Raw genomic sequence first — 20,310 nt, 5'->3', positions numbered from 1 at the left:
TGAGTTTGTACGGACTTGATTTATTGAAATATGGCAGAGAATGAAATAAACAGAATGAGGAGGTCAGTAGGTTTATCTGAGAAGGCGCATCACTATAAAAAAAAAAAAAGTGGCTGCAGCTGCATGTTTGAACTTTACTCCTTGACGATGGTGGGAGTGATCATCTTATTGAAGGAGTAGTATTTGCAGTCACTGGGTGGTACAATGTCCATGGTGGTGGTGCTAATCTTCTCCCTCTTGAAGCCGGCCTGGACCAGGTGAGGCACCTGGGTCTCCTGAAAATCATTAACAGACGGAGTTGGTCACTGCAAAGCGGCTTGCTGCTTTATCTGGTCACTTCAGCGTGTTTATCATTAACCTTGAAATTATCGCTGCACGTAATTCAGGCTGCACTCAGCTCAACCCTGATGCAGATGTGCACTGAGTGCTCCCTGGATAAATGTCAATCAACGAAATCTAATCTAAACTGTCCTGCTGAAACACACTATACACTCCAGAGACAAGAGCAATCAGAGAACACATGCTCACGATTCACAATTTTCTATTCATACTTGCAGTATTTTCTTCTTACTATGTTTATTGTTATGCACCAAAACGACAAGGACAATTTTCTTTCTCTTTGTGATGCTTGAATATGTTTTTAAATATGTTGTTTTCTTTTACACTAAATGGGAAAAACACCAGTATACTATCAAAGGGTTCCCAAACTCTTCTATGCTAAGGACCCCCAAATAGAAATAGCTTATGGCCAGGACACGCCTTCTGTAACGCGTCTTTAATAAGCCACTGACAGTACTTAGGGAAAATGTAAACAAACAAAATAAACCTTATGAATACATTTCCTTACTTGTATTAATGTGGTAACAATTACTTTTTAATAAGATGTACACTATAAATGTATTTTATAATAACACACAAAAAAATTAAAAACAATATTTCATTTTTTAAACATTCCCTGTCATCTTTCCTGCAATTTGCTGAGGCCCCCACTTTGAAAACCATGGCTATAATTCATAGTATAAAGTAGAAATACTGTTAGTATGTAGCATTGAATTAGGAAACATAAAATGTGTTGATTGTTTTAAAAACACTCTAAATGCTACATCATCTTTTGTTTCCCCTAAAACAGCCACCATGTAGTGTTTTTACACTTTCACAAAATATCTGTTGCATAAACAAAGTATGGAGGGTAACTGAAGACCAACCTCAAACATCTTCTCAATGTTGTCGTATTTGGTCTTGAGCAGCTCGCCCCAGGAGGTCAGGTTGCAGTAGGTGAGGACGCCGCCAGACTTCAGCAACTTGTGAGCGTGACCCTGCAGACAAACACAGACACGACACCAGATCGATCAGTCCTCTACTCCTCAAGACATCACCTAACGAAGACAGGCAGGCTTCAGTATGTGCACCATATGAAGCATGATATATGACTGATTCCAATGTCTTTCCACTAAAGTTAATAATACTTTGTGCAATTCACTTTTCATGCAAACAATTCCAAGTATCCAGTGATTATCCTCCTCCAGAATGTTAATCTTTTCAGGAGTCGCTGGGTAACTTTCTGCTGTGTTGTGTGTGGGTTTTAGCAACCTACCTTAATGAAGTCAAACTGGTGAGTGTGCCATGTTTCCTCTGACAGAGGGTATGTGTCATACAGGATCCCTGAGAGAGGAGGGACGCAGTGTTAGCAGTCTGCATACAACAAGTAAATCATCAAGTTTTCCATATGCATTTTACTGCTTCTTAAAAAGATACCATGTGGAATTTTAAGAACCCTTATGACAATGGTGGCCATTAAGTGAACTGTAGTCAGCAAGCGAGCATGCAGGGAAAAACGATGATGTCACATACACAAGACTGAACGTTATCGACCAGCAATGTATTGATAGATGAGTTAAGTAAAGTCAGGCTGGTGTGTTGTGGTGATATCGTTTGGATTTAATGATTCTGATTCTGCAAAACAATTCTCAATTCTGATTCTTTGAGTGTCTCCTGCGTTCTTCACGCCAGACTTGTGCTAAACGCTGATCACCACAGATAACCGTTACCAGTGGCAACACTGAACTAAGTTATCGTTAGCCAGATAACCATAATGACGGTGGTCTCTTTTCTTGTTTTGTGAACATTTTGGGGTTTACTTGGCATACTTTAATGATGGAAAGTATCTCGTCCTTTAAAGCATTTTGTAGAATAGCACTGGCTAAACTGAGATGAGTGTTACAAGGCTCATACAATATGTGCAATTCTCCTGGCTGAGTAGGTTAAGACAAAGACTCATAAGTTACGTTATAAGGCATTCACACATTGACAAATACCACGTGATTAACATGTGGAAATTGCTTCACATAATACCTTTAATGTTTGATCCAGCAAGTAGTGAAATAGGACAATGGCTCATCAAACTTGAACTCTCAGACACCATCGGTTGAAACTTTGAGGACCTTTGAATGGATTATGCATCCTCACACTGATTTTTAGGAATCGGTAACTTAAACTGAATGCCCAAACCATGTTTTTTTTTTTTTTTTATGTTGATGTAGAAACCGATGCCACTTGTCAGATGTTGATGAAAGGTAGGGCTGCACAATAGGGTTAAAAGAAAAAAAAAATCATAATGCAATTATTTTGAAAGAAATTGCGATTGAGGGATGATTCACATTTGGAATGATCATTTTTGCGCCACAATTTTCATTCTCGTCTTTCAAACTATTAAAATCGTGATGATGTGACATTTGTTGTCGTACCAAACAAACACGTTTTCTTTCATCTGGATCTGTAGGCCAGCGCATCTCGGCAGCACTACAGTACTTTTGTTTTGATTAATTGTGCAGCCCTGATGAAGGGTATATGGTTAAAGAAAAATCTACGTAAACATATTTTTTAAATTTCTACCAACTGTGTGCTCTGATTGTCTTCAAAAAAATATTACTCTGTAAACTCAGGGTTATGCATCAAGCAAAACTGCATGTGACCAAATTTCCCCCACATCTGGTTTGATCTCTTACCATCAAAGTGGTTGGCTGGGAGGGTGGGAACAACATCCTCCCAAAGGCCCTTCAGAGGGACAACCTGCAGCAACATAAACACCAGCTTCACTCATCTGTATCTATAAACTAGACCTGCGGGCAGGTTCCAAGCAAGCATATCTGCAATAAACCAATAAAGGCAGATTTTATTGGCCTGTCGATTAATTACTCGGGCGTACTGACCTTATGTGGCTGAGACTTGGCCCAGTTCTCCAGTCTGGCGAAGACGCCGTCGTTGCACTCGATGATCCAGTGCTCCTCGATGGGGAAAGATTCGACTTTTGTGGCGGCAATGGCCATGCCGAAACCGATCTCCAGAACCCGACCTCCTACCAGACAAAAACACAACAAAACACAACATTCATTTTCCAAAACATGGGAGTAGCAGGACCACAGACTTTATTCTCAGATTTTTAGTTGTTTAAGGATTAAGTTTTGACTCTTTGTTGGGTGTGGAGGGAAAGCCAGTTGGTTGTAACATGTGGTGGACAGAAAGGCCAAAGGGTTTCATTTCCTTTCAGAGAGGTATATAAATAGACGAGGGGTAAAGGCTATTTTGTTGTTGCTTGACCCCTTCATCATGATTTACTGGGCCTTTAATCAGCAGGTCAGTGTAATATATCGACATTTTAGTTCCAGTCTTTTTGTATACTGTCTTTAAACTGCATGTGACATTTTACATTTGCACACAAATTAAAAAGGTCATGGTCAAAACTGTTGCATGTAACAGCAAGCAAAAACAAAAAAAATAAATAATATGTGAAGACTGACACTGTCCAAGACCATTTGCTTTAAAACCATGTGTCTTTACATTTGTGGTGTTTGCATGTTGGATTTGTCAGAGAGCTATCAGTGAATGTTTGCAAAATCAATTTGAACTTGCAAGGTAGGAATTAATCAAAATATATTGTGATCGCCAAGCGTGTATCTTGGATATATTTGCAGCAAAATGTAGATTAGTGCACATCATCAACACCAATGCATCTACAGTGTCGAGAAGTCTCAGTGATACATGTTCTGCATAGGTGCAAGACAAATGTGCAATAATGTGCATTTAGACAGTTACAGTGCACATGCTTGTCCCTTCCCACATGTCTGCGAGGGTGTGTGGATCAGTCTATTTTCACATAAAGCTAAGAGCAGATGAGCTGTTTCTCCCTGCAGACTTCTTGGCCGGTTCCCATGAGTAGAGTAACAGCTGCTGTAGTATTCACAGAGCACCGAGCACCATGCTGCTCATACTTGCACACGTGTCCTTCAGATCATGTACCAAAAAATGAAGGAAAAGGCCAAAACGTGTGTAAAAACTCATTATTCCCCATTTTGATAAAAAAAAAAAAACCCCAAAACAAACTACTGCATAATCTTTCATCAGTGCATATATTTAAAAAGCTAGTTTTTCAACTTCCATGAAAACAGTTGGACTGTGTTTTGTTTTTGCTGATAAAGTAAATGTATATGTATGTAAATATAAATGTAAAGCCCTTCAACATTTTCAAACATTTTTTTAACACCTCTCTATACATTTTAGGTTGTGTAATGAATAGCTCAGGGCAGTGAATATCTGCTTGATTTATGTGCAATTCTGACAGCAAACAAAACTTCCAAATTTTTTAAAACGGTTTTAAAAATTATAAGTAGTATATAAATAGTGACATATAACGGTTTACAATTAATTATGACGCTCAGTGGCGTTATCTAGTTACGCTTGTAAATCAGGTTTTTGGGGTGCATTCAGTGGTCGAAGTTCAATGTCGGACACTGCCTTCAAAAGAACGGGGTGTCCGATAATGGATTCCTCGTTTCTCAAAACTGCCACTTTTACCTTTTGAGGCTGCAACGGTCGACAGAGAGTGCATATACGGGGTCTCCCAGCGCTCCATCACGGGTTTGCCCATGATCTCCAGGTGTGTGTCGGTTTCATTGTAGCCGGCGTTAGCATCGTGCCAGGAGGCCTTACAGTCCTCTCCCTTTGAGAATATGGGCTGAGCAGCGGTGGTCATGTTGTTTTGATGTGGAGGAGGCAGTGGTGGTTGTTTGGTTCGGATAAACGGTTTGGCAGACAGTGTCTCCACACAGAAGAGGGTGAGAGGCGAGAGGCGGCGGTTTATATCGGGTTCAGAAGTGCTGACACCGCGGGAGTTCCTCTACGGGTCAACATTCCCAGAGAAGGAGCTGTGGTGACGCCCAAGATCCTCCGGAGAGATGATGGTTCACTCAGTGGTAAATAACTGGTCACTTTCATTTAATTGTTGCCCCCCCCCTTTTTTTTGACACACAAAAAGGTGGGGCTTTTTTGACAAAAAAAAAAAGTTTTATTCCTTTGGATTTGGATGATATAACCTGGTTGTTCCTCATACTGCAGATGCCATTGTCCAGTGTATAGTCAGGCTTGGGAGGATTACTTTAAAAATGTACTCTGATAGATACTAATTACCTGTTGAAAAATGTAGTAATCTGATTTAAGTATCACAGTATTAAAGTAATGTAACTTGATTACTTTACTTTTGGATTACAGTGTCCAGTGTACAGTGTCAGTCTGTGTGGATAACATTAGCAGTTGGTCTGTGTAGCTAAAATTAGTGTTTTTTCTGTGTAGCTAATGTTAGCAGTAACTACCACCTTGCTGTAGTTTTATTGGACAGGATTAGTTATCAATCCTTTCATGTATCTCTCTGCACGATAACCAATCAGTGCTCTCTTAAAAGCTCTGGAGACTGGGATCGCCTCGTCAAAAGGTGTTTTCTGTTTGGAGTAGTTAGACAGTGGATTGTTTGTGTGGGACCCATAACTCGCAGCAGAGTGAGAGCTCTCTGCTTTTTTCTGCTCTCTGAGCCTTGGCATGGACAGCTGAAGTTGACCATTGCACTAGCTGGATCTTGTTCACACATACATTTACTCGTATTGCATAACATTATTTGAGCAGCTTGATGAACTGGATTTGTAACATTACAAAAACCTTTGTTAGAGGCATTAAATGCTGCTATATTTATGAAAGATTTTTGTATTACTGCCCTAAATGTTTTTACCTTTAAAACTGCCTTGTAAATGCACCTGTTTTTACAGCTGTTTGGACAGACACTCCTGCTTCTGTGCAAAAATATATTCCTCCTCTGTGTGCAAACACAACTGATGCAAGGCCTTTTCCTTGACCAGGCCTTTTTAAGTTTCTGCAGGGGTATTAACTGATTACCACAGATGCTGCAGATCACAAGAGTGTGATGACCATGACAGAATATAAAATATTTTATTTAGTTTAACGCTGAGACATTATACATTCTTGTAGGAATAATAAGAAATTCTAATTAAGGGCATTTCAAGTTAATTAGACAATTATATAAAATTATTTGGCAAATATTACAGTAATTGGTTGATCTTTTAATTCCTATCTCAAGCAAAAGTAGCAAATATTTACTGTTTTCTCATTCTCATTTTTGGTTTGTCTTAGTTTTTTATGATTGTAAACTACAAAACAAGACATTTTAAGATGTCATCAGCTCTGGGGATATGTAATGGACATTTTCTGCTATTTGCCACATTTTTTTAAACTAAACACTTAATTGAATATAGACATGCTGAGACAGTGGGAATAGTAGTATGATCATTTTTAATTTCATTAAATTTTTTATGTAGGGTGTCAAATATTTCACTTCAAATGATAGGTGACCTAAAAAGTCCCACTCTGCCCCAATCCCCTAATAAACCACAGTTTCTCTTTTTTTTAATGTCACTTAGCCTTTTCCTATGTATGATATGACTCAGTGCACAATGAGACAGAACGACAGTCAAAAAATGTATCATCTGATCATCCTCACAGCCCCTCTGCCCTGGTTACCCATCATCCACTTCAGTCCCATTAGGTGAAGCTGAGTGGGACCGGCTCCTCAGTGAGGGTCCTCATCAAATCGCAGGTTTTCATCCACCTACCACTCTTACATGAGGCTCTTCACTCGCACTGCCTTTGAATAATACTTATTTCCACAGAAGCTCACATTCGTGCAGCAACCACAGCACTCTGACACAGGAAACAATAAACCATTACTCTTTTTTCTGCAGTTCTCAAACGTTGTCATGTCACAGACCCCAAAAAGCCCATCAGAAACCTTTTGATGAGATTTAGCTCCAGGAAATGTCCCACTTCGGTAAATGTTGGTATTGAATTGCAGAACTACTCGGGCAGACGAGAGTGAAACCTAACTGGGATAATTTCCAGTGATTTCAATAACAGTACTGTCAAGGATATCAGTTATATCAATGCATAATAGGACTTAAAAAGCATTATATGGCTTTTAACCCTTCACACCACCGTAAAGACACTCAGGTCCGGGGATTGTTAACTGGTCCAAGGTCTAAAGTAAAACCTAAAGGTCAATGTGCCTTTGCTGTTCCTTCTCTACTTTGGATTAGCACTCAACACCACATGATGGATAAATAAGTGCAAAACACATCCTGAGACCCGGATTTGCGTTGTTGTACATGTATCTAAAAAATAGTGTCCTGTTTTTATTCACACATAAAAACAAGGAGTTCGACTAACTGTGATTATCAAAACATAGAAAATAAATACTAATAAAATTATATCTCTGATCACAATGCAAAATATATTGAAGCAGTTAAATACAGTTAAAAGAACAATTCAAACAACATAACATATCAAAGAAAGATTAAAAACAAAATACTTGACAGATTATTGGCTAGTTCTGATATAACCCCATGCATGCATTCACATATATATATATAGCGTTGATTTCTGAAGACGTACACAAGCATCGCCCCAAACTGATGTAGGATAAGCCACAGCCATGACGCGCATGTGAATGTGTAGTTAAAAGCAAATACATCTCTGACCTTAGGTGAATACAAGATTCTCAGTTACATTGGTGGCTTTCAATCTTGCTGTTGTTATTTGTGCTCTTGTTTTCTTAGCTTAGCTTCCTCAGTTTAGCTAGCCAGATAACTTTGTTTCAGGCTTCGGCAGCTGAACATAACAAAGTTCTGGACATGTAGTGTGGAGTAAAAAGACCCTTTTAAACCTGCCACAAGGAAGTGTGTTGGACACCCCCATAACAATATCATTGTTCATGTTTCACTGTAGATATTGTCATATGCCAGTTTGGACATCGGCCCTGAAAAAAACATTGACCCCTTGTTTGTAAGCACTTCAAGAACTAATTAAGAACACCCAAAATACCACTCTATAACTCCTAAAATTAACACGATATAAGTCTCTTCTGATATCTAAATATTAATTTCACATAATGACATTATAATATTTCAGTAGCATTTATAGTTTCTCCTTGTCACATATTTTTAGGGATAATTTTTGTTTCTGTTTGAGTATGCCTCTAAAATGTCCAAACTGAAGGGCAAAACATGCACTCTCGTTGTCTCTTTGTTAGACTCTTACACATTTATCTCGGTATGAGACTAGTTAACTTATTACGTGACGTGTTTCATCACAGGTTTCCCCATCCTTCATTACCTGCTGTCTTCAGCATTCTTCTGTCCGCCTGCTCATTTGAAAGGTAATGTCCGGCAAACAGAGTCAAAGGACAGAAGAGGCTAGATAATCTCTCTTTTCATTATCAGTCAGTTCAGAGTTCTCTCGTGTTTTTCAATTCACATTCCAACAGATTTCACCTACGGAAATTATATCAAAGAAACAAAATGTGAATCACATCTTCCAGAACGTAATATGACTTTGGGCCCAAAATGAGATGGTTATCATTTTTTGTGATCAACTTTTTATTGTACTTTTGCTTAAGGTATAACAAAAGACAATACAACATATACATAAAAAAGATGGTTATCATTTAAAAATAAATCCTAGAAGTGAATAGTCTTCAGGAATAGTTTTGTGTACTGAAGTACAGTTTAACAAAAAAAAAAAATAAATAAATAAGGGTTAGATACTCACTGCACACACTTGTAGAGCTGCTGTAGTTAAATATGGTATATACAGATGAGGACAAAATTATTAGCCCCCCACTATGAAAATGTATTTTTTAGGTATTTCCCAAGTGCAGTTAAACAGCAAGGAATTTGTAACACAGCTTTTCCAAACATCCTAGTTTTATTTTGGGTGCTTACATTATTTTACTTTGCACACAGAAACAACATTATTTCACAGACCAAAAACTACCAGGGTCAAAATTATTATCCCCCCAATGCTAATAGTCAATTGTGTATCCTTTTTGCTGGATAACAGCCTGCAGTCGTTTGTTGTAGTTGTCAAAAATGTCTCAGACATGTCTCCTGAGGAATTCCAGCCCGTTCTTATTTGGCGAATCTCTCAAGCTCCTCCAGACTTGATGGTCTTCTGGCATGGACTTTGGTCTTCAGTTCACCCCACAGATTTTCAATGGGATTCAAGTCAGGGCTTTGTGCAGGCCACTCAATAACGTTCACTTTGGTCTTCTGGAGGTTGTTCTTCACCAGGAGTGATGTATGTTTTGGGTCGTTGGAAGACAAAGTGACGACCCAGACTCAGTTTTGCTGCTGACATATTCAGCAGACTCATATTCTTCTTTCTTCATGATTCCTTCCACCTTGACAAGATTCCCCGTTCCAGATGCACTGAAGCATCCCCACAGCATAATACTCCCACCACCGCGTTTCACTGTGGGGACGGTGCTCTTTGCACCTCTCCCTTCTTTCTCCAAACATCAGCAGTGTCTCTATGGCCAAAGAGCTCTAGTTTTGTCTCATCTGACCAAAGGACACGCTTCCAGTATGCATAATCATCCTCTAGGTTGTCCTTGGCATACTTCAGTCTGGCTTGAAGGTGTCTCTTCTGCAGTAGAGGAGTTTTTCTTGGTCTGCAACCTCGCAGTCCATTCCTGTGCCGGGCTCTAGTGATCGTCTTCTTTGAGATCACAATTCCCGACTTGTCATTCACTAGTGTCTTGGCAGTTGTTTTGGGGTCTTTAGACACATCTCTCACTAATTTTCTTTCCAGAGTCCTTGAAATATTTTACTTCCTACGTTTGACAGACTTGTTTGACTACACCTGTAGTGTGTGGCTCTCTTTGAATTTCTTGATGATACTTCTCACTCCAGTTCTTGACACTTAAGAAACACTGTGATAACTTTGTATGTCCTTCTCCTGCTTTGTGAGCATCAGCAATTCTTTTTCTCAAGTCTAAACTGATTTCTTTTGTTTTTGGCATGATGCTTTCTCAAGTGAAAGCTCAAACTCTTACTGGTTTTTATACTATGTGTAAATTGGAAGATAACCCTCAGTTTGAACTTGATTTTACAAGCTTTGACCATTACAAAGTTTGGTTTGTGCTATGTCTCAATAAAAAGGTAACTTCATAAGGTGCTAATAATATAGACCCTGGTAATTTTTGTTTTTTTTCTGAAATAATACTGTTATTGTGTGCAAATAGAACTAATGTATGTTTTCTAAAGAAAACTAGTATGCTTAGAAATGCTATGTTGAAAATTCCTTGCTCTGTTAAAAAAACACTTGGGAAAATTTTGAAAAAAAACCTTTAAATTTCATAGGGGGGGTAATAATTTTGTCCTCAACTGTAAATATGGTATGCCATTTGTCATCATATTATTTATTTCTTGATGCTTTATATCAGGTTTATGACAAATTAAATATTGGGTTTAGAGCCACATTACACATATTCATGTTATATCATATTTTCCAAAATAGGCTTTCCAATAGAGACATATCATGGACAGCAGCCCTCTAGTGGTAGCTGCTATACAACATGTGATAGTTTTTACTCAGATATCTCTCACTTGGCAGCACAAATAATGAAAATGTGCCTAAACAGGCTTTGATGATTGCAGCAAATCCCCCAACCCCAATTAAATCAAAATGAAATGTTATACATTTTATGAAAATAGAGATATGCACAGTGAGGAAGTAGAAGGAAACTCTCTGTCCTCCCAAATTATAGAATTACAGGGTGTTATACTACGTGCTGCCGTAATGAAGAGAGAATAAGTCAATACACCAGCAGTTGGTCAGATAGCAGGTTATATCAGTACAACTCAAGATAGACTGGGACTGTTTGTTTAACAAGATATAGGGCATCATTATTGTACACCACTGTGTAGATCATGTGATCTGTTGATGCTAAAATTTAAACCACATGTATTGAAGAGATTACAGTTTACATTTCCCTGTCAAACCTGAATAGGTAAGATGTGGGGACTTAACAAATAACAAATTTCAATACATCCATATCGGAATCCCTTTAAAGTCGAGCATGTCAAACACTTACAGAAGCATGTGCAAAAGTGAAATCAGCATTTTTTTGTATTCACACAGCAAAACCGACCCATTTCAACAGATCAGACTTACTTCAGCACCCATTTAACGGCTTATCGTTAATTATATTTCACGTATTTACCAGGGTTGGGTCAGACTACTTTGATATTTAGTCAAGTACTGAATACAAATTAAATGCCAATTTTCTAATTAGTTACATGATCCATTGGATTATAAAAATATAATCTAATGTGAATAATATCATTCGAATACTTTTGGATGGACTTTAAAGTTAAAAATTCCATATTAAAATAAAAAAAAAAATACAAAAAAAGGAGACGGTCACAAAAATTTCAGTTCCATAAATATTTTCTGTTTTCTTTTTCTGTTTAAACATCTAAAAACATGTTTAATGCAAATAACAGGTACTTTAATGCATGGGGTTCTTGTTTGTGAAACAGTGAATTATCTAGAAGAGTTATTATGAGATTGTCTTTAGAAAGAGATGTTGCTGTGATAATCATAAACGAAATGTTATTTGTCTCCACTGGGTTAGGGTAGTGACATAAATCTTGAGACATGGATATCTCAAAGCCTGTAAACATAAAAAACCTGTCTGCATGACTAGATACCACCAGTGAGAAACTGCTTTCTTGTGTGTGTTTGGGTGAATGGACCCTCTTTTGTGTTAGTACTTAAGTTACAGAGTCAGTATAGTCAGTCTGTGGTGACTCTATAGTTGCTGTAGTAACCCATGTTCACTCAGATGCCGTGCAGATGTGTGGGGAAACTGCAGGTTGGTGGACACAGTTTGACCCGTGTTGATGGTGGCATTTTTACTGGTTCTCCTGTTGGTGCAGTCCCCCAGTCGAGATATGGTGTCATCAGCTCAGATTTGGAGGGAAACCTGCTGGATTGCTGTACAGCACACTACAGGAAGAGGGTGCTGTCCTTTTTCAAAGGCAGTGGAGCTCAAGCTTGAGAAATAATTTAGGGCAGTTGTAGTTTGTGGTTTTATGGTTTTATATCATCTCAGATGTACAAGACAATATTAAATTTCATGAAAGTTTCTCCATACAGACTGTAGTGTTGTCTGTAGGTCAGTTGCCCTGGGATCTGAAATGAACTGTAGCACTTATCCACATCAGATTTTAATTATAAGATATGACCCACTGATTGGAAAATGTTGTATCTGTGCCATATGTGAGGGAAAATATCTGAACTGGCTCCTTTTTTCACAGCGAGATACATTTCTATCAGTGGCTTTAAAACCAAATTTGAAAAGTGCTAAAAGCTACTCAACTCTGTAACCACTGACTCATTTTGCATTGCATTTTGCATTTTACTGGTTTGGCTTTGTATACATCATATCTTAATTTGTCTCACATATACTTGCTGCTGACATGGTAGGGTTCCCTGTAACTGAGCCTTTTGTTCTACAAATGCAGATCACATCGCAAGTCCTCAATGCTGTCATAAAATAAAAAAAAAAATCTGTACAAACCTGTCCACACACAACCAGCATATAATTTGGTGTCCTCGTCACTTTAATTTTGCCAACAAATCCTGCCTTAAAGTAATGTTACGACCAACCACCCAGGCTTTTGTATGAGCTCTTTGCATGGTGTAGTTATTTCCAAAAGTACAGGAAATAGAGATGGAGCTTGCAACACTAAATATTTCTGATTGGTCATGTACTTGCAGCAAAATAAGGTTTATCTGAAAATCTCCTCCTAGCGAGCTGAACACTGTTCACACCCAGAAACAGTGCTGGGAGAAGCTAAGAACCACAGTAACAGAAGCAGCTCTGACTGGCGTTACTGTAGATGAACATGACAGTATTATTGATTATAAACCAACAGTTAATCTATGATTGCTACAGGTTAAACCCACTGAAACAGTTTCTAACAATCTAGAGGACATGAGGTAATCACACCATCCTAACACCACCTCCTCCTGCTCTACTTTGACAATATAGGACCCATTTCAGGTGAGCCAGTCTCCTCTGAGAAACATGATCAAGCCGTTTTTCCGACGTACATTGTAATTTGAAAACCCTGTTTTGATGGACTCCAGTCCCAGTGGGGAGTCTGTTACAATACTTGACGTACTGATGTGTGACCTCATTTTGTCCTCCAAAAATGACGTTAAAAAGATAAGGAGAACAAGAACATCCTTCATATACAAATATTACACTGAGTGACAGAGTGAATCTCATTCTGACATTTATATTCCCCACTGGGAGTTCTGTATGAGCTTGGGGAATACATCTAAAGGATACCTGTGTACTTCTGTTTTTATTGTTAATTAGCTTGACAATCATTGCATAAAGCTACGTAATTGATTTTGTATATGCCTTAAATGACACATTAGATGGACGAATGGACAGTATTTATATGAATGTGCTGGTCTAGTTGTCACAGTTAAGTAGTATACAGTGTATTTTATATTAACAGATCCTCCCAAGGACCTTGCAACTGAAGGAAGCCAACTTTAGTAGATTCTCTGCTACAAGTGATGATATATGAGTCTATGAGAAATGTCCTACTTCTTGGTACCAGTAGAGGCTGATATGAATGTTTTTTCCCATCTGGCAGAACATTTTTCTCTGAATCTGACATGTCTTGAATGCAGGTATTGTTGAACCTTCAGGAAGTGTTGGGGCGTTAATTCAATAAAACATCTATGATAGGATGTTAAACTATTCAAATTGAAAAGTGTGCTGGAGGGCTGCTCTCACACCCTCAGTATGTTTTTCTAACACAATATGAGTTTTCCTCTCTAGTAGAATGGTATTATTCTGAATGTGAAAGCCTTCGTATATGTTTTTATACCCTAAAAACGTAATTTTCATGAAAAGGTTTAGTCCTTTTTTTTAAAGCACATTTTTGTAAGAGAAGGCTGTTTGGTTGTTTGGTGATAAAACTTTAATGATCCCCATTTAAAACCTCTTCATTGCAAGAGCAAAGATGAGAATATTAAAGGAGCAATATATAATATATTTGCTGTAGTGAATCATAAAATAATCATGTCATCACATTGCCACAGTGTCCTTTAAAATTTCTGTTCTGGCTGGAATTACTGTTTTTGTATACCTGTTTGACATTAATAAGAGTTCCAATTACTGTACTGAATGTTTGCTGAATGACTTGTCTGTTTGAGTCTTAAGAAATTTTTAGTAATGTTTTAGAGGAATAAATGTTTTTAATGGTTATGTTAATGGTGCCTGGCAGGCTGAGGGCAGGCAGTGACTGAGCTCCAACTCCAGTGTGTGCATTTTCAAATTGGCAGGTGGTTGGCTGAACCATCTGTCTCATCACCTCTAACATGAGCTAACTTTAACCAATCAAATCAACCAGCAGAGCCAGTTGGTAAATCAAAGTCTTGCTGAAGCCTGTCGAGAGTAAAGTGAAAACATCTTTTCCATTGAGAGAAGCCTTCAGTGCTGTTCTTTGCTCTTGTTTCAATGAGGAATTACTCTCCAGATAGGACATAACTGATGCTATCACAGCATCTAAGCTAACCTCTTCAGGAGCCACCATTGTTTGTCGCTTCCATGAACGCTTCTTGTTGACCACACCTGTAGTTGCCAGTAGTCTCTCCTAGGATGCTGATTAGCTGCACAGCCTTTGGTGTGGATGCAAATGGATAACTTGAAGCCTGGCAAGATGGATTCTTGCATGATCTTGTGATCCAGCTGCCTTGTGGTGTGCTGTCTTGCCGTGCTGCTGTTATAAAAATAAACAGAACTATGAAGTATTCAGACTAACCATTAGAGGCACGTAGAAGCCAGGCTATCAGACTTTGCATCAGACTTTAATGTGTAAGATATGAGTGCATCGGTTCAGACGGTCTGTATCAGTAAAAAGCTGAACATGAATCAGAAAAAAATCGACGCAGCACTTGCGTATCGATACATCTCATTAGGATGTGCATACATTTAATTTTTGGCATCAGGGAGCTGCCACTCTAACTTTCCTCCTGTAGCTGGAGATAAAACAGGTGCTGGTAATGTAGGAATCTGACAGTCTGAAAAAGTGATGGTGAAGATGTTTTTTTTTTAATGGTGTTAAAATGACACAGTCACTGTTTTCTTCAGATCTGTTGCCTCTGTCCAAAAATTAACATAGTATCTGGAAGTTGTTTGGTTCTCTATTCATGGACACTATTGTGTATCTATGGCTTGTTAAGATGAGCGCAGTTTTACACACTTTATATTGTGTAGAACACCCAGACTTAAGTTGCTCATGTTGTCACAGACTATTTTTAAAAGAAAATTAATGGGTATTGTGCCTGAAAGGTGTTATTTAATCACACTACATTATGTGTCACCTCTGTCACTTAGATTTGCATTTCATGATTCAAATGTCACTGTTTAATGCTTGTCACTTCACTTGTGTGGTGAGTTATTAACTCAGTCAGTGTGATCATCTCAGTCCTGTTTTTAGCAACAAAAAAGTAATGGCTGGATTTGCATGAAATTTATTGTGCACATGCATGCAAATACAGGAGGACTCCCTTTGATATTATAAGCTGGGATGCTCTGATGACCTTCTTTGTAGGCCACTGACCAAATTTTCAGTTTTGAAATATAATAAAGGAGCAATTTACTAATTGACATGGGAACATCTGGTTTTGGTTGTATTATTTTTACTAAGTTCTCTATAGGTAAAATGAGTTGCAAAAAATGTCTGACATCGAAACATTACACTCAGGTGTTCTGATTGCAGTTCGCTCTTGAAAGAGATCTTGTTTTTAGTTAACTGATTAATCACTAAGCCAATTAAGCAGAATTATTTTGCATTTTGAGACAATTGTCATCGGCTGATGCCTGCGCTCACGAGGCCCATGCACAAACGATGTCTGCAGACATATCTGCAGGCAGCCCTGTCAGTGTGTGTTAGCACTCTTCCTTGTGAGTTCTAGGAAAAATAGTGAAAAAGTTGGTTCCAAGCCCTGTACTATAACTCTTGCATCCTACCTAAAATTCCTCAGTACGTCCTCACTGGGTTGCATTAAATATTTTGCTATAATGTACAACTGAATGACATCATTTCTGACATGCTGCATTCCCATATCCCCTCTGAATAACTTAATGTATTTTCTATTTCATTAATTAATAAATATTTCATCTATATATATATATCATCTATATCAACTACATATAATAAATATCCTCTCTATATTGGCCATAGACTCTACTTCTCTCTAAATATTAGCATTGACCTTTGAAAAGCCATATTAGTCAACCACTACTTGTCTTCAATTGGACTCATTGTTTAAATATAGACATAAAATAACACAACATAAATTGTGTTCTGACAAGAGCTTACAAGATTATTGATTGATTATTAAATTCATCACCAACTATTTTATCATTTTCAGTCATTTAATAAAAATGTCTTCTCAAATGCGAATATTTTCTAGTTTATATTATAGTTTCTTTAGTCTTCTATGACAGTAAACTGAGTATCTTTGTGTTTTGGACAGAACAAAACATTTGAGGATGTCAGTTTGGGATTTCGAAAACAGTGATCAGTGATTTTTCACCATTTTTTTTTGACATTTTACAGACCAAACCTCTACTTGATTAGTGATCCCAAGAAAATAATTGACAGATTAATTGATGATGAAAATACTTGATAGTTGCAGCCCTTATTCTTACCTATAGGCAGAATCATTTCAACAGGATGAAAACTATTGATTTAGGTGCTAAATACATTTACTGTTATCCCACTAAGAGACAGGCCACACCATAGCAATGCATGTATTGTTATCCCCTTATGTCTTCATTGGGCTGTTTTCATTGTTGTCTTTTGTTGTTTAAATTTTTTTAATTAGCTATTTATTGTTGTGAGGATTTTTTCCTTGTTAAAGTGATTTCCTGGTATGAATGCTTAATGAACTGAAGTGCGAAATAAAAAGACCTCTGGGTTTAAAAGCGTGTTGCTACCCCTGTGGGACAGATAAAAATAGTGAATGGAGTGGTTGCGGACTTGTTGTGTGTAATGTTCCTTTAAAGGCCGCTGCCCCCTGCAGCGTCGTCATTGCGCAGAACAGTTTGAACCAAAAAGCGGAGTGACCTTCCTCCGCTCTCAGTCTGAGAGAGAGGGGCAGCACTGAAGCAATAAGCCGGTCACAGCTCCTACAGTCCCCCGCTTTAGCCTCAGAAATGAACAACAACTTAGTCGGAGATGAAGTCGGGTAAGATCCATTTAACTAAGCCTTCCACTGCAGCCGCATGAAACTATAAACTGCATTGTAACTTATAGTTAGCGTGCTGTCTCTCAGGCTGTCATTTGACAGCTAATGTTAGCTAGCAAGCTAAGCTAGCTGTAGTAACTTAGCGAGATCGTTAGCCCGAGGAAAGACGACCAAAAAGTGAAAGTAGTGATCAAAGTAGCTCAGTTGTTAGTGTTACTGCCTACGGAGGAATAGACCATGCATGTCTGGAGTGGTGTCACTCAGCTTGTCAGTGTAATGTGTGAAAGTGCAGTTACTTGTTTCACTGCTGTTTTTAGTTAGCTCGAAGCTAGCCTAGCTAACGCTTGCCAGCGAAGCGAAAGTCTCCTCTTCTTGACTTCGCCAATGCGAGGACATTTAGCGGGCACTGCTGGAGGATGGAGCATCCTCGTCTGCACTAACTCTACACTTTGTTCACAGGCGCTACGTACATACTTAATCAAACATTAATGAAGTCGATAGCTAAATTGATAGTAGTGTCACTGAAACTGCCGATAAACTTCCAGTTTTGGAGCGAGCAACCGAATTCACCGGTCCGCATGCAGGCAGCCGGGCAGCCGTTCTCCTGTCCCCGCTCTGCTCCGCTCTGACTGGAGAATACTCGGGGTTTCAGTGATGAAGGCTGGGGGAGTCAGGGGTAGACAGTGGCTGCTGTAGCCTCTGGACTCAGTTTGGTTAGCTTGCTAAACGCTGTGGCTCTGTCCCGGGGTAACTTACGTGGCAGGAGGTTCTTAAAAAGACCATTATTGTCGAGGCCATTGCATTCAGTATTAGAGGACCAAAGTGACATCCACAGCCAAGACTGGACCTTTAACATGAGTCACATAAAACACGGGCATTTTAACTGGAGCTGTGTGTGTACATCTCTCTAAACTGCAGCAGCGTGTTGTGTAATATCTGTGTACTTGGCTGTTTAGTCAGCTGTATCGTTGTGATGCCTTTGAAACTGTGCTTTCTTTCTTCTCCACCTGGACTTCTGTGTTTTCAGTCTTTAAAGGCCTCTGAGAAAGGCAATTTTTTTCCACAGTTGTTAACATGTTTGTTGTATGTGACTTTGTGGTGATGCTTATATAACACTATATCATTTACTCTGACTCAAAGTCAAGATCAATGACTGACTGAATTTTTATTTACTCTTTCCAGGAAACTTTTTGTGGGTGGATTGGACTGGAGCACCACACAAGGTAAGTCACACAGTTTAACCTGTGAAGGCTTAGTTGCTTCATGCACAAAATGTTTTAATTAACAGGAATTTGTCTAGGTGATGCAGATGAAGCTGCAGAGATTTATTGTGGTAGCTTGTTGGGACTCTTGTTTGGACTTTGTCAAAGTTGAATTAACTTCATAGTTTATCAGGTCTTATTTAGATGTGGAATGTAGGTTAAAGCTTGGCAATATTGTTAAAATATAAATCTTAGTATTTTAACTTATGCCTTGATTTTGATATATCAAGTATATGATATTTTTCATATGACAGTAGGTGCTTTCATACAGTCATGAAAATAATACCGTGACAAAAAAGTCATTACTAATATGGCCTAGCAAATGATAATCTAAAATATTTATATTTTTTTTAGCAGATGTTGCCTGATATCAATGATTGTATCGTTCACATGTTGCTGTATCATTAAGACAATGTGCTCATATGGCTGTGTTAAGACTAAAATGGAATCAAAATGTTATTGAAATGGCAATGAGGCCAAGTGCATTCTTTCGATGACGGTAAAACACACCGTTATGAATGAAAGCATGATGATGCTGCAGTGATGCTCCGGCCTTCAAATCATATGCACCACATAAGGGAACATGCTTGTTTGGGACAAACCATATCATAAATTTTATATTTGTGTGAAAAAGAAATGCAAAAATGACCATTCCCACTAAAATGGTGATCCATACGCAATTGCAGTATCTGTTGAAATGATTGCAGTATATTTTTTTGCATATTGTTCAGCCCTAGTTATTACACCACTAGAAACTGATGTATACATGTCAGAAGCTCGGTTGATTTTCTTAATTTTTGAACACTACTGATATATATATCGATATTTATAAAGTATCAAATCATGGTTGTGATACTGTATTAATATAAGGGCTGCACAATATAGTAAAAGTCATATTGCGATTATTATGCTGATTGTGACATGGTTGTTGATTAGCGGGAATGATAATTTTTACATGGAAGTGTGCATTTTCACTGAAAAAAAGTTGAAATCATGATGTTGTGACATTTGTTGCATTCTGTACCCAACAAATATGTTTTCTTAAATCTGAAAAACAAAATTTGTAGGCCTGGACAGCTTTTATGATTTGGATAATTGCACTTGGGCATATTGTGGTTAGGATATGATTGTGTAGCCCCAGTTAACATCTTGATATCATGATCATGATACGGTATGATAATAAATGGACAAAATCATAGAAATATGTTTGAGTGCAGTGCTATAGCCCTACTGAAACACTGCATTGGTTCAGCTGTACTGCACATTTTTCAAGTCTGCAGTCTGCATATATCCCAAGCAGTGTCTTCCAAACCATGTTGGTAGAGTCTACTTGTGGCCACTGTTCTTAATTATTATATAATATTAATGCAGTTTTAGAATATGACATTGTGATGATTGATTGATATTTACTGATTATCATTGCACACTGTAAACATGGGCGGTAGTCTACATTATTATACAGTCTACACTGGGTGTGTGTATACATTATCCTCCATTCAGACTTGCCCAGAGATGGTCTAGTAGTTTGTCTAAAGCACTTTACTGGTTCATGCTCGGTTGGCCATTGTGTAACTTTGCACAAGGGCTT

At 38.2% G+C, this 20,310-nt stretch overlaps 2 protein-coding genes across 7 annotated transcripts in view; one reads left to right on the top strand and one right to left on the bottom strand.

The window, feature by feature from the left end:
• On the bottom strand, positions 1-5,029 carry gamt (guanidinoacetate N-methyltransferase). Its single transcript, XM_084723163.1, has 6 exons — positions 4,852-5,029; positions 3,210-3,355; positions 3,006-3,069; positions 1,595-1,662; positions 1,206-1,316; positions 1-275 (listed from the first exon to the last, which is right to left on the bottom strand). The coding sequence occupies exons 1-6, from the start codon at positions 5,027-5,029 to the stop codon at positions 135-137; spliced, it is 708 nt and encodes a 235-aa protein (XP_084579289.1). The 3' UTR covers positions 1-134.
• An 84-nt stretch (positions 5,030-5,113) lies between these two features.
• The window catches only part of dazap1 (DAZ associated protein 1), a 40,001-nt gene continuing 24,804 nt past the window's right edge, over positions 5,114-20,310 (top strand). For 5 of the 6 annotated variants that reach the window (XM_084723158.1, XM_084723161.1, XM_084723159.1 and 2 more), the window contains exons 1-2: positions 17,322-17,460; positions 18,643-18,683. In XM_084723158.1, the coding sequence (XP_084579284.1) occupies positions 17,429-17,460; positions 18,643-18,683 (73 nt within the window). In that variant the 5' untranslated portion in view covers positions 17,322-17,428. Of the gene's footprint in view, positions 5,250-17,321; positions 17,461-18,642; positions 18,684-20,310 lie in introns of those variants that run through there. The other variant, XM_084723162.1, reaches the window with a different exon arrangement.

The sequence above is a fragment of the Lutjanus erythropterus genome, chromosome 7 (assembly GCF_056507025.1).
Source record: "Lutjanus erythropterus isolate fLutEry1 chromosome 7, fLutEry1.hap2, whole genome shotgun sequence".
NCBI lineage: Eukaryota > Metazoa > Chordata > Actinopteri > Lutjaniformes > Lutjanidae > Lutjanus > Lutjanus erythropterus.
The sequence above is the reverse complement of the archived record's forward strand: the minus strand, read 5'-3'. Positions and strand labels throughout refer to the sequence as shown.

Coding starts and splice junctions, on each gene's coding strand:
- gamt (XM_084723163.1), bottom strand. CDS start 5,029: ATGACCACCGCTGCTCAGCCCATATTCTCAAAGGGAGAGGACTGTAAG. Junction 3,070..3,209: donor CCAAGTCTCAGCCACATAAG/GTCAGTACGCCC, acceptor ATGTTGCTGCAG/GTTGTCCCTCTGAAGGGCCT. Junction 1,317..1,594: donor ACCAGTTTGACTTCATTAAG/GTAGGTTGCTAA, acceptor GTTTGTCTGCAG/GGTCACGCTCACAAGTTGCT.